Source organism: Cervus canadensis, chromosome 27, assembly GCF_019320065.1.
Source record: "Cervus canadensis isolate Bull #8, Minnesota chromosome 27, ASM1932006v1, whole genome shotgun sequence".
Classification (NCBI taxonomy): Eukaryota; Metazoa; Chordata; class Mammalia; order Artiodactyla; family Cervidae; genus Cervus; species Cervus canadensis.
In genome coordinates, this window is record NC_057412.1 from 23,712,972 (window position 1) to 23,727,332 (window position 14,361).

At 36.4% G+C, this 14,361-nt stretch overlaps 1 protein-coding gene across 5 annotated transcripts in view; it reads right to left on the reverse strand.

The window, feature by feature from the left end:
- Nucleotides 1-1,279: 1,279 nt before the first annotated feature.
- Nucleotides 1,280-14,361, reverse strand: part of ROBO1 (roundabout guidance receptor 1) — a 441,102-nt gene continuing 428,020 nt past the window's right edge. For all 5 annotated transcript variants that reach the window (XM_043449143.1, XM_043449142.1, XM_043449146.1 and 2 more), the window contains 3 exons: nucleotides 9,663-9,971; nucleotides 3,491-3,684; nucleotides 1,280-2,259 (listed from right to left, as the gene is read on the reverse strand). In XM_043449143.1, coding sequence (XP_043305078.1) covers nucleotides 2,245-2,259; nucleotides 3,491-3,684; nucleotides 9,663-9,971 — 518 coding nt within the window. In that variant the 3' untranslated portion in view covers nucleotides 1,280-2,244. The remainder of the gene's footprint in view (nucleotides 2,260-3,490; nucleotides 3,685-9,662; nucleotides 9,972-14,361) is intronic.

Below are 14,361 nucleotides of genomic sequence, written 5' to 3' on the forward strand. Positions count from 1 at the left end.
AACTTCTAAGACAAGATGCTCATTTCATTCCTCCAAAAGTGAATAATTGAATATGTTGACTTTAATCTAATGAACAATAATATGCAATCTGGTACATGATAGGTAGATTATTGAATTATCAGAATTGTACATAAATTTGGAATGATAAAGCAGATAATTACTGATAAGTATTTTGGATTTATATAATTTTCTTGTTGACAAAGCTTAAGTAGTTCAAAGTTTACAAATCAATTTATCATAGTTGAATCCTGACCATTTCAGAAATAAGTTAACTGAAATTCAGGCACATACACACAAACATTTTAGTACATTCTTAATAATAATTAAAAGTTACTCTCTGATTAAATGACTATTAGTTTATGATTCACCTTGTATCTTTAATTTCAGCAGAGTAAAATGAGAAATTTTCCTTATAAGTAAAACCTGGCTATTCATAAAGGGGAATTTTTACTCATTTGATAATATAGTATGAAATGTTAAGACAGCACAACTTTGTGATTAAATGGAATAAGTCTGATCACACAATGGGAAAAAAAGAAATCAACACAAGGAAGAATGATGTATTTGAGAACATTTTTAATAAATAATGTGACAAAATTACTTTTCTGATTATTGGATTTTCAGTATGCAAAATTATGGCTAAAAATAAGAGGCTTCTTACATGAACATAATGAAAACATTAATCACATGGATTGTTCCCTTAGTACTCACACCTTTTCTATGTAAATTTCAAATTATCTAAGTGAACACATTTAGTTTTTGGTGAACACCAGCTTTTTTTTTTTTTTTTTGTGGTTCAGTTTTGCTTGACTTTGTTTTCTGGGGGGATGGCAGGGCTGGGAGAGGGGGTGGGTCAGGACTGATACCTATAAATGAATAAATGTACTTTTTTTTTTTCAAATAGCACCAATTAAAAAGTCAATGAAATTTATATAACAAAAAAAAGGGTCAAAAAATCTACAGTCAGAGGACATCATTTGGCAATTCAAAGCAAGTGACGCCTCCATGTGAGCTTATAAGGAAATCTTTTAAGTTTAACCAATGGCCATAACAAACTTAAACCTTTTTTCTTTAAGTCCAGGAAAAGTAAGAACCGTTGCATTCATGGCCCACAATAAAGTATGCACGTTACTTCACCATCTGTCATCATTCAAATATTCCAAATACAAACATAGAGCATTAACAAAACAGGTTAAAAACGCTTCTCAACATTTTTTTTCAATAAGACAAAAAAGGTTAATAGTTACAATGGTTTACAAATAAAGTTTAGTGATTGTGCTTTTAAAACCAAAAAAAAAAAAAAAAAAAAGATTAAAAACAGTGCATTACAAAAACAAAAATCAAACTTCCTTAAGTGGCACTTCCGAAAGTTGAACTGACACTACCAGAAGAAATTCAGGCCAGTTAAGATGGGGATGTCCTTATTCAATCGGTCATTAAAAACATCCATTTGTTGGCAATATGCATTTATAATTGCTTTTTGATTGAAAAATAGAACAAGGTTTTTGCTAGGCTGACTTATGACAATGACTAGACAACCAGAGATCCAACTGGCTTACCCCTACTTATCCAAAAGTACGTTTCCAATAAGAATATACTTCAGCAATTGAAATGAAGACAAAATAAAGTACCACCAGGGGTTGCGAAGAGTATATATATACAATGTTTCTACCCCCTTCAAATTGATTATGGTTGTCCTGCATTTGCTATGTATTTTTTTTTTCTCCCTGCAGAGGGTGGTATGAAAGACTGATTTTAAAATCATGTTAAAATGAAGTTATGTTTTAGTTTGCATTAGCAGTTGGTTATAGAAAGATTATATCTTTAGAGCCCTTGACATGAAGTTGATTAGTCAACTCTGTATCTTTGACCAGTAAATTGGTTTGCTATATAAGCAGTGCAATGCCATATCTCAGGGGCAAAATGCAAAAGAACTGTTTTGTTCTCTCCTGTTGGCTGATGACTGAAGCAAGAAGTCTAATACTTCCCTTGCCGGAAGCAAGGTGAAATGATTTGTTCCAATAGCGAGGGGAATAAGGAGGTTCTTCCTAGGGATAGGGATCAAATAACAATGATAAAACCCCAATAAAATTTAAAAAATGGTATTCCAATAAGAGGAATGAAAACGACAATTTGTACACTCTGATTGCACTGAACATTTTATCTGGCGTCTTATGTCATCTGACACAAGGCATCTTGAGTGATAACTTTCACATTAGATCTCATAATCCTCTCTGGTTGTCTTCAGCTTTCAGTTTCCTGTAAGAGATAAGTTCCTGTTAAATTTGAAAATAAATCTTAAAGTGTTGCCCTACTTCATATTTATTTCATGCTTTTATTATTACATTGCTTCTTCATTCATTCCCTAGCACACACTGAAAAGTGCTCATGGCAACATATTCATATATCAACTTTAGCTGATTTTGACAACAAGTCCAGCAGTTCTCTAATGAGTACTAAACTGTGTTTCACCCAGTGTCTGGGGATTAGGAAGTGTGGCACGGGCAGAGGAACAAGAGTAGGCCAAGTTTTCTATCCCCCAGCCTCAGTTCAACATGATAGCTCAATTTTTACCGGTTTCAAGTAGCTGGTTGCCTGTATTGACTTTTTTGCCCTCAAAGGGCTCTTCTAAAAACCAAACAAAAACTAAACCAAAAACCTGAAAAATAACTTTTCTAACAGCATGTGCAAAAGGAAAGTCTTCTTATTCTAAACCTCAAAATAAAAATACATTGGGCATAACAGCAAATTCAATTAGACATACTTAATTATAATTTTTCATCTTCTATTATAAAAAGTTACAGTTTAACACTCTACTAACAATCTGCTTGAGATAACATCTATTTGTAGGAAGAAGAATTTGTCCTCAGCTTATCTTCTTATTGAATGGTGAAAACATAGTCTTAAACACAGGAGATGATTGTATAAAATGTGACTTACTGCCAACTCTACCTTACAATACTATCTATAGATTCCAACAAAGGATATCTTTGACTCAAGAAGTGTTCTCTATTTGGGAAGGTCAGTGTTAAGTATTAGGTTCCCATTTTCAAAAGACTGAAGATGAAAGGTAATTGCCCAAATCTCCTGATTAATCCCAGTGATCACTAGATGGCAGATAGTACAGGCAAAACACCATCACTCACATCTTATAACTCTATCACTTTACTGGATTTTTATAATCTATTGTAATACTATGAATTATAATTATCTAGATCAATAGTTCTTATTCCCTAACAACATGTTTGTTATATAAATTTCCTATCTGAATATGAACCCTAATATCCAAAAAGAAACCATTATTACCATTTAAAACTTTGGAACACATTTCAAGAAAAATCATTAAATTCTAAGACTTTCAATTGCTGTCATCACTAACAGGGTTTGTGATGAAACAGTAACATTTCTGTAGACTGATGAATGCTTTAAACTTTGAGGTTTATATAAAAACTAGTCTAACACTGGGAAACTTGAAAAAAATTATAGATACCTCTAATTCTTCATTATTATCTTCTCTTTCATATCCTCCAAGAACTTGCATCTCTGCAATATTTCTTCGACCTACATTTGCTTGTTCTCTTTGTCTGCTTCCTGATCCTCTTGATGACATAGAACTTGAAGAACTAGGATCTCTGGGATTATTTGATGTCGGAAAAGTAGGTCTACAGTAAGGCAGAATATCCTCTGTGTAATGAAATATAATAAGCACATATGAGGCCCACTGTACATTTTCATTGTATAATGTGTCACTATGTCTATAAATCAGAATGGAGAAACATTAGTGTTTCTGATGAATAAAGGAGGACATTTTATAACACAAATGAATAAGGCAATGAAAACAAAAATAACAACCCTGCTGTTTTCCTGGTAGTGGCTGTGATTTAGATCGATCCTACTCATAAGTTCTTATCTATCTCAAATTCACTTGAGATCAATATCCTTAAAAGAGGGAAACCAAACCTGGAGTCAGACATGACTTCCAATCTATCCTTCACTATGTTATCTCCCATTATTTCAGGCTTTAGTTTCCACTTTGTGAAAAAAAAGTGATAATAGTGTCTACTAGGACACTAGGAGTTGCTAGTGTTGATGTGAAAACACATGAGATATTGTAGTATGTCCCTATGTAAACTAAGAAGGAATTATTAGGCACTGATAGGAAAAAAAAAATCCCAGTCTTATTGAACCACCAAAACAGTCAAACCTGGATTCACTCCCTAGATACCAAGATGCCAACCTCCATTTCAACATCATATTTACATTGTGGAATCCTGAATCTGAGAAGCCTGACATTGCTGCTAGCTTCAAAAATCAAGCCACTCCTGGCAACTGCTGTCTCCTGAATTACTATCTCCATATGCTTTAAATTTGGTGATGCTTCTAATGTTGCATCCTTCAATGGCTCACTTCTCTCCAAAGCCTGTCCAGTCTAATCTTTGGACATCAAACACATCCAAACAGAGAACAGCAAAACAAAACCAAACCCTTCCACATGCCCTTTTGTTCTCCTTCCCCAAAAGCTTCCTCTATTGTCCACATGGCCTGAATGAAATCTGATCTCCCAGGGACTCTACCCTGAAGTTCCTCACAGTGGAAGAAGGGAAGTTTGCTTTCAGGTGACCAACACTAGCTATAGATCATTGCTCCTCCACCCTTGAACTAAAACACCCTACTCCCGTGAGGGCCAGGCAGTGGTGCCATGTAACCTGCATGGCCTCTTTGATGGTACTTCTCTCCTGCTGTATTCATCACAACTTTCATTCCCGATCCAGACTTCTGATTCTCTGGTGTTTCAGAGTCCATGTGGATCACTAGACCTGCACCGAGCTAGCTTCATGGAACTTGGCCCTCTGTGACCTTCAGCTTCTGTCTCTGCTTCATGCAATTTTTTCTACTGAGCTTAGTTTTTGACAAATTACATCATGATAAAATATCTCTTTGGCTAAAGACTTTCCCCTTAAGCCGGTGCTCTACATGCCTCGATAAATCTATCACTACTGATAGCTTAGCATAGCTTCTTGAAAAGTAATCTGGACTTGGTATTGGTCATTACAACTCCCATTCACTCTGCATCTCACTGAAATCTACTTATGCCCACATTACTACAAGGGAAATGAGAAAATTCCCTGTTGACTTTAATAATGCTAATCATGTTTCAATCCTTAAGTCTCTAGACTTCTCACAGCCCTTCATTGGAAAACCACAGCCAATGTAAACATTACTAGTCGCAGCTCCTACTTCTCCCCTCTTCCTGGCCTGTCTTTGGTGGTCTCTTTTTATGCAGTGCTTCTTACATATTGGTGCCCTTCTTGCCATTTTCTGCTTTTAGTGCAGTGTGTGTGTGTGCATAGAAACTTTTTTTCCACTTACTCTGGGCAATTTCACCCATTCTCGCAGACTGTACTTTTTCTAGAGTACAGCTGCCATGAGGGCAGATACTTGGCTTTGTGTATTGATACCCTCTCACCTAGACATACAATAGCTTATTGATGCATGAGACGGGTGCTCAGGGCTGGTGCACTGGGATAACCCAGAGGGATGGGATGGGGAGGGCGGTGGGAGGGGGGTTCAGGATGGGGAACACATGTACACCCACAGCTGATTCACGTCAATGCATGGCAAAACCATGACAATATTATAAAGTAATTAGCCTCCAATTAAAATAAATAAAAAAATAAATATTCTGACTGAATAAATGGGTGGCTTTGCTGTTTCACCATGATGAGTTATTAATGTATATTTCCTAAAGTCTGCCCAATTGCCTCCTTCTGAGGGCCCCTCAAACTCCACAGATGGAACACTGACGTCACCATGTCCACTCCTCTCAGATTTCATCCCCCTCTGCATTCCTTAATGTAGTTAATGGCATCACTAACCTTTAAGATACCTTAGATAGAAAGCTGGAATTATTTTAGTATCTTCTCTCCTTTCCAATAACATTCCCATAACCTCTTTTTTTTTCCATAACCTCTTAAATGAACCTTTCCCACACACTCAAATATATAACATGTAAGGATGATTTTAACTAAAAAGTTTCTTGAATATTCCCCCTCAGTCATTCCTGCTCCCACAGCCTGGTTTATATTCTCCATGTCTCTTCTGAGGTTGTAAATATCTCCTAACGGGTCTCTGCTTCTTGAGTTATTTCCTTCCAAACTTGCTTCACTCAGCTATCTTCCTTTTAGAGGAACTACAGGGTCTCCATGAGGTAAGCTTACATTGATCTCAAGAGCTTCATCCTTACCACTTTTACTGCCTAATAACACTGAATTTCTTATATTCTCCTCAATGTACCTCAACTTCTCATTCTGACTTTCTCTGCCAAAACTATCTATCCACTCTTCTTACCCAAGCGAAATTCCACCCTCCCAAAAAGTCAGCTTATGGGTCATTTCCACCAGGAAAGATCAAGAGGTCTTTCTTTATATTCCATCACCCACAAGACTGGGCTAATTTTCCCTTCTCTGGACTCTCAAGTATCATGACACCATAAACATTATATCAAATATGGGTATATCTGTGAATAAAGATTACCTGTCTCCTTCTCTGACTATAAGCTCCTTGAGGTCAAGGTTCACATTTACACATAAATTTCAGGACTAGTACAATGCTTCATAACACTGTAGATGTTTGATATATGTAGAAATAAATTGAACTAACTGAGGTAAACGTCAGCAAAATGACCAGACATTGAAATCTAAAAGACCACTCTCCTTAATTAAAAATAACCATTTGTTACAGACGTAATTCAGAGAGCCTCTCTAATTATAAATAGCAAAAACTGAATTATGAAGGTTAAAATTACAGGAATGTACAGAAATGATAATTAAAAGACACAAAAACAATTTCATGTCTTTGTTTTAATTTTACACACACCAAAATCATTCTGAGTTGTTAAATCTTCCCCTAAAGAATTGAGCTTACTTTGGAGAAGTATTGCTTGTGAGCAGCAAATTGGTCTGTACTTTCAGGTCAGATACAAATCTCATAAGTTATATTGTGACATTTGATTTATGAATGACTACTTGGAGTGTAATTGTGAAAAGTTAGAAGTTCAGATCACCTTGGCTTTAATGATAAAAATAAGCACAGTTTCTCAAACTTCAGATTACAGTGATGTAGCCAAGTAATCTGTGGTCACATAGTGGGGGCATCTGTGCAAAACACACAACTTCATCACTTCATTGCTGAGTCCATGTCAGAGTGAGGAGTTCAGACTTCCATCACAGAAGGAAGTGAAATTGTCCTCTTTATTGAAAGAAAGTTGCTAATGACCAGATGCCCATAATGAACAGAACAGACTGATGTCCAATCTTATCAAACTGCAGCTTTGAAAATGATTGTAGTTAAAGTGCACTCACAGCCTTCTCAGATTCATCTCCCCATCACTCTTTCCTGATTCCTTCATCAATTACCTTCTTTTCTTGTATCTCTTCTGCCTAAATAGGTTCTTCTCCTCAGTCTATATTAATGTTCAAATATCTTAACCTAAAAACATTTCCACAGATTCTGCCTTCCTGTCAAATCTTATCTTGACCTCTCTCCTTCCTAACCTTCTGCAGAGAGCCCAGATTTATCACCTCCCTTCCACAATTTTCATTTATTTTCCAGACCCTACAGTCGAGATTCTATAGTGACTATTTGATTTTAAAAAGTTAAATGGTGGTGGTGGTTTAGTCGCCAAGCCTTGTTCAACTGTTTGCGATCCCATGGTCCACAGCCCCCCAGATCCCTCTGTCCATGGGATTCCCCAGCCAAGAACACTGGAGCGGGTTGCCACTTCCTTCTCCAGGCAATCTTGGGGATCCAGGGATCAAATTCACGTCTCCTACATTGGCAGGAAGATTACCACTGAGGCACCTGGGAAGCTCTCATCCTTTTAAATACCACCCACAAAACACATTTTGTAAAATCTCTGTGTCCTTCACCCATTCTCCCACCCTACCCCCATTCACACCCAACTTTCACTTCTGTGCCATTTTATATTCCTTCCCATCTTAAAATTTCCTTCTCCATTATTTCCAGGGTACTATTCTTTCTAGTTTGAATGGTTTGATTACTTTATATCACTGGGCTGATTCCACCTCAGTTTCTGTACAGAATGTTCCTCTGCCTAACATATGTTTGTATGTATGAATGTATTTATTTTCACTGAAGTATAGTTGATTTACAATATTATATTAGTAGCATATAGTGACTCAAAGTTATTATAAAGTATTATAAAATAATGGCTATATTCTCTGTGTTATTATAAAGTAATGGCAATATTCTCTGTGCTGTACAATATGTTCTTGTAGCTTATTTATTTTGTATGTAGTAGTCTGTACCTCTAATTCCCCATTCCTGTCTAGTCCCTCCCCCTTTTACTTTCCCCACTAGTATCTTTTAATCATCATGCAGTATCCTTACAGTCATCTCTGTGGTGTGCTGGAGAGAGCTTACACGTTCACACAAAGGTCTACTAAACCCATCTCCTCCTAACTCCACATTCTCTGATTTCATATTAGTCGCTTGAATCTAGCTATTTTGGATGTAAGTACACAACAGAAGTAAGCAAATGGCCACAAATTAGGGGCTGGTTCTGTTTCCTTCCCAGAGAATTGATTGTTAAACATTATCCACTACATCACTGCTGATAATTTAGCTTTTGTAATTCAAACAATTTTCACCTCTGTGTTGCTGAGGTGAACAACATCCATTCTCTACCTACAACCTTTCTCCTGATCTTTAAACTAAGTTCTCTAAATTCTTACTGAACTTTTTCATTTCTATGTTCTTGTCAGGACCTTAATCCATTCATAACTAACGTTATTTTCCATAAGACTTTTATCCTTTTCCTCAGTTTTTACATTGTTCAATATAATTATGTTGCATAGTCATGGAGAGCCATCTAATTAACATTTGAATAACTTTTTTACTCCTTTTTTACATTCAATTAGTCACCGAGTCCTATAGGATCTCTCTCTGAAATGCCTATATTGGCTGTTTCTCTTTTTAATTTGCACAACTATTTTAATTCAGTGCTTTCATATTTTATACCTAGATTATTTTCCAAGATTCTGATACCTTCAGTCACCCAATTCCAGACTCCTCCTTCACTATAGAGTTCTGTCAGTTATTTTTTTAAGCAAAAAAAAAAAAGAATTTTTTTTCATTCTTATTTTTGATTATATAATTTCTTGATTAAACTTTTTGCTGGCTCACCACTGTCCATATCATTAATCCCAAACTCTTCAAAATAGTATTCCTGGCCTCCCCAGTCAGGTTCAACCACCTTTCTAGTTTTATTTTTGCCATTTCTCCCTGGCCCCAAGCATCTTATTTTCCAGCCTAACTAGAAATCAGAATTCACCAAACATTCATTTTCACATTTTCATGGTTTTTCTGTTTATTTTCTTTGTCAGAAATCTCCTTTTCCCTTGTAACTTGTGTAAACCATGGTTCCTTTAAACTTCAACTAAATTGGCACCTCTTCAAGGAAGACTTGCATAATATCATGTATTAGAACTGATTGTGTTCAAATTACCTGGGTGCATACCTGTCTCCTCCAATAGAGAGTGACTTTCTGAATCTTACCCTTGGTACCTGATCCTAAGGAGCCTTAACTATGCCACGCACACATGTCCAGTCTGTATGCATGGGACGCTTGCCTAAAGAAGTACCTTGGATGAGATGAGTCTTTGCTGGTGGAAGGTCTCGTTTGGCTGCCTTGTTTCCTCGTCCTTTGCCATCATTTGGCTGTTCCTGTGCTTCTCTGGGATCACCTGGATTTGGTCGCATATCGGCAACTTGTCTTCCATCCAATACTTCCCTCCCCTTGTAATTGCCTCCTTTTCTGTCTGACGATCTGTCTGTTCTTGCTTCTATAGAAGGGAGTTTTGGCACCATCACGGGTCGGACCTCCAGCTGGGCCTTGGATGGGGTGGTGGGTGACTTGATAGCAGGAGGTGGCACAGGGGGAGGTGGAAGATCTGAAAAGAAATATTTAAAATACTGTGAAAATTTGCCATTTCTAAATTTGTCAACATTAGTGTTACCATTAGAGTCACATTCAACAGTGAAATAATAATCTTAAAAGAACTGAACAACTAAAGACAACCAAAGAATAAGAAGACTAACAATTTTAATGTACTCTCGTTTTTATTTATTTGGCAGTCTTTACCAACTGATGCACCAGGGAAGCTTCACGACTGCAGTGGGTAGCCTATTCCTTCTCCAGGGAATCTTCCCAACCCAGGAATTGAACTGGAGTCTGCCTTCATTGCAGATGGATTCTTTACACAGTGAGCTACCAGGGAATCCCTTATCTGGCAGAGGAATATTGAATCATATAGCTGGGACTCAGAGATTAGCTAGCTTGGGGATGGCTAATATGGATATATATGCTATAGCTTTTTCTCCCCCAAACATGGCAGATCTTCCTAATTGATTTCACTGTAATGTTGCTGATCCCAGATGGATATCTTTACTCTTCAGGCAACCACTTCAGATTGATTGAGGTTGGCACTTGAGTTGAGACCTCTTTTCTATCCCTAATCTAACTGAATCCCTTCTCATTTTGTAGATAGGGAAGTTCAAACACAGAGATCTTAAGTTATTTTCCAAACTTAAAGCTAAATATAATCAGGACCAGGACTAATGCCCTCAGATTCCTAATTTCTTTATACCACCATTTCATTCTATTGCATCTTCACAATCTACCCTTCATTGGTATGGTCTCTCCACTTTGTAATATGCACCCACAGGTTTTAAACTAGATAATCACTAATATACACATAAGTTAATTTTTACCTATCTACAGTTATATATTAATATATTACAAATAATTTGATATTATATATAATAACACTTCTCACAGACATACCTAAAAATTAAAGTAGGCATATAATTTTATATCTAGAAAATTTATTTTAAGTGGCACTATTTTTTTTTAAATGACTCCTAGGTACACTCCAAGGAAAAGAAATATATAACCTAGTAATAGTTGATAAGTTAGTAGAAGAATATGAACAGATTCTAGTTTTAGTTTGTTCTGGCTGTAGTATGGAGGATGAATTAAAAGGAACGTCTTAAATCCAGGAGGCTAAAATATTATTTTAAAATCTCAGTAAATAATGATAGGAGATAGAATTGTACTGGTGACTTTCAGATGGAGAGTAGATGTGCCTGAGAGAGTTTAAGGAATAAAAATCAGTATTATTTAATGATCAATGGAAAACAGCAGGGGAAGCAAGTATGTGTGTGCAGTTGCTCAGTCCTGTCCGACTCTTTGTGACCCCATGGACTACAGCCCGCCAGGCTCCTCTGTCCATGGAATTTCCCAGGGAAGAAGACTGGAGTGGGTTGTCATTTCCTCCTCCAGGGGAATCTTCCCAACCCAGGGATTGAACCTTAGTCTCCTGTATTATAGGTAGATTCTTTACTACTGAGCCACCAGGGAAGCCCCAGAAGACTATTCATGAGGTAACTCTTCAGATTTTTGCCATAGTTAACTAGTTGGATGAGGAATGCAGGGATGAGAAAGAGATGGTTTGCAAAGGAAGAGCATGAGTTCTGTTTCAGAAAAAGTGAACAGGAAGAGCTTCCGAAGTATCCAGGCAGATATATACAGGAGGTGGTTGTATAGAAAATCTGAATTTCATGGGAGGTCAAAACCAGAGATCTAGAGACTTGAGAAGTATCAGCATATTTTTTCTTTAGTCATGACTTTAGAAATGGTAATGTTTTCATATTCTATGTGATATTACAAAACAAATCAACTAAAACATGAGTAGGGCATGCATTAATTATAAGTGTTTAGTATTACAAAAGTAAGCTTTTCCATAGAAAATATACATGGGAAAAATTCAAAAGTATATAAAAACTTGGAAATATAACCCTTCATATGTCCCCACCTTCATTTCAAATCCTCAATATTGATGCAGAGGTAATTAGTCTGAATAGATGTTTATAGATCATCCCAGAAATTATTTATGCGTAGAAAGCAAGGCTGCCAAGTTGCATAATTCCAAGGAGTATCATTCACATTAGAAACTATGTAAAATGGCCATATCTGGGGTTTTGGAGCATGCATGTCTGCCCATTAGGATGTGATTGTCTTCCTTTCCTGGTAACATAAAACAATTGTACTTTTTTTCACCTAAATGTGTAGTTGTATACATTTCCATATATAAACATATAGCTTTACCTCTTCTGATGAAAAGTTTGTATATTGTTCTACTTTATGAATATATCATTGTTTATATAGTAAATCCCAACAAAGGAATATTTGTTTCCAGAGATATTACTATTATTGGCAATGGTCCAATGACTATTATTTATATATATTAGCATAAAATTCTTGAATATTAAAATCATGCCTTGAAAAGCAAATTACAGGGTTTAGCAAGCATCAGTTTTAATCTACTGTTTCTCATTCTTGGTGTTTGTTTTTTTTTTTAAGAATTAATCATTTTCTTTTGTTCCTTCTGTGTATTCTTGCCACCTCTTAAGTAGATATGAGTTTTTAAAAGTAATTTGATTTTGACTTTATGTGCCATATAACTAAGGCATTAGAATTCATTGTATTGGTCTCTGAATGCATAAATTTTGAGATATCATCTTACTTCCAGCTGTTTCACTTAGGACTCCATCATTAAAACTCGTCAGACTGTTACCTGCATACTGCTGTTGTTAATTCTCTTAGTTCATCATGTTCTCTTTTTATGTAAAAAATAAATCTAGGAAAGTTAAAAGCTTTTTATCTTAAAACATAAACTGCCATTGTCACTGGTGATGATTTTCCTCCTTCAACAACATTTTTTTTAAAACAACATTTTAAAAATAGTTGTTGTTGTTCAGCCTCTCAGTTGTTTCCCGCGGACGGCAGGCCTCCCCGTCCTTCACTGCCTCCGGAGTTTGCTCAAAGTCATGTCCACTGAGTCAGTGATGCCATCCAACCATCTCATCCTTTGTCGTACCCGTCTCTTCCTGCCTTCAATCTTTCCCAGCATCAGGGTCTTTTTCAATGAGTCAGCTCTTTGCATCAGGTGGGCAAAGTATTGGAGCTTCCCCTTCAGCATCAGTCCTTCCAATGAATATTCAGGGTTGATTTCCTTTAGGATTGACTGGTTTGATCTCTTTGCAGTCCAAGGGACTCTCAGGAGTCTTCACCAACACCACAGTTTGAAAATATCAGTTCTTCGGCACTCAGCCTTCTTTATCATCAACTCTCGCATCCATACATGACTACTGGAAAAACCATAGCTTTGACTATATGGGCTTTTGTTGGCAAAGTAATGTCTCTGCTTTTTAATACCCTGTCTAGGTTCTTCATAGCTTTCCTTCCAAAGAGCAAGAGTCTTTTAATTTTATGGCTGCAGTCGCAGTCTGCAGTGATTTTGGAGCCCAAGAAAATAAAGTCTGTCACTGTTTCCACATCTATTTGCTATGAAGTGATGGAACCAGATGCCATGATCCCCCTCATTCACTACTTATTTATGAAAAATAACCCAAAAGAGAAAAAAGACAGATTGTACTGTGTGACTTAAAGTGAAGAGACCCAAGGCTGAGCTGTTCTAAGTTCAGACTGAACCTGTGACTGGGAACGGGAGAAGAAAAGTCAAATTCAGAATATACCTGGAAGCAGAGGGAGTGAGTGACTGCAGACTCATTTCTGCACTGTCTCCTTGCTACAAACTCAGACTGGATTGCAAACACAGCTTATCAGGAAGCTGATGACTTCCACTACCATCAAATCATAAAATGTCTGGGCTGATCAGATATCAAAGCTGATTACAGTATCATAAGATCATACAAAGTCTTGGGAATCTATGACTCTTGAAACAAAATCCATTACCAGATGCTCTATATAGATGCTATCTATAATACAGGCAGAAAAAGAAGAGAATCTGATGGTAATTTTAAGAGTTCAAGCTTACTGTATATAATTGCCACTATATATAATTAACAGAGGGGAATGATGGTAGGTGTAATTTCTAATATAAACATTACCAAATTTGTTTTTTAGCTATCACAAAATAAACACTGAGTCAAATCGGGAGTTATCATAGTATAAACAATTTTATATTTCATAAAATAATAGTACTTTCAGGTAATTCATACCACTAATAGCACAAACTGGGTTTAAAAAATGGGATCATGGAACTCATATATATGTATAGTCTCTTTCTTTTTACAATTGTATAAACACCATTCCTTATTCAAGACTCTCTAAATACCAATATAATGCATGCAAAGTAATACAAAAGAGCATAAACATGGAGACAATTCTGCCGACATTCACTCACTACGGAGATCTAGCCCTCTATTTACATAACTGCTAATAGTCCCAAGACCTTGTGATTAATGATATATTGAGTC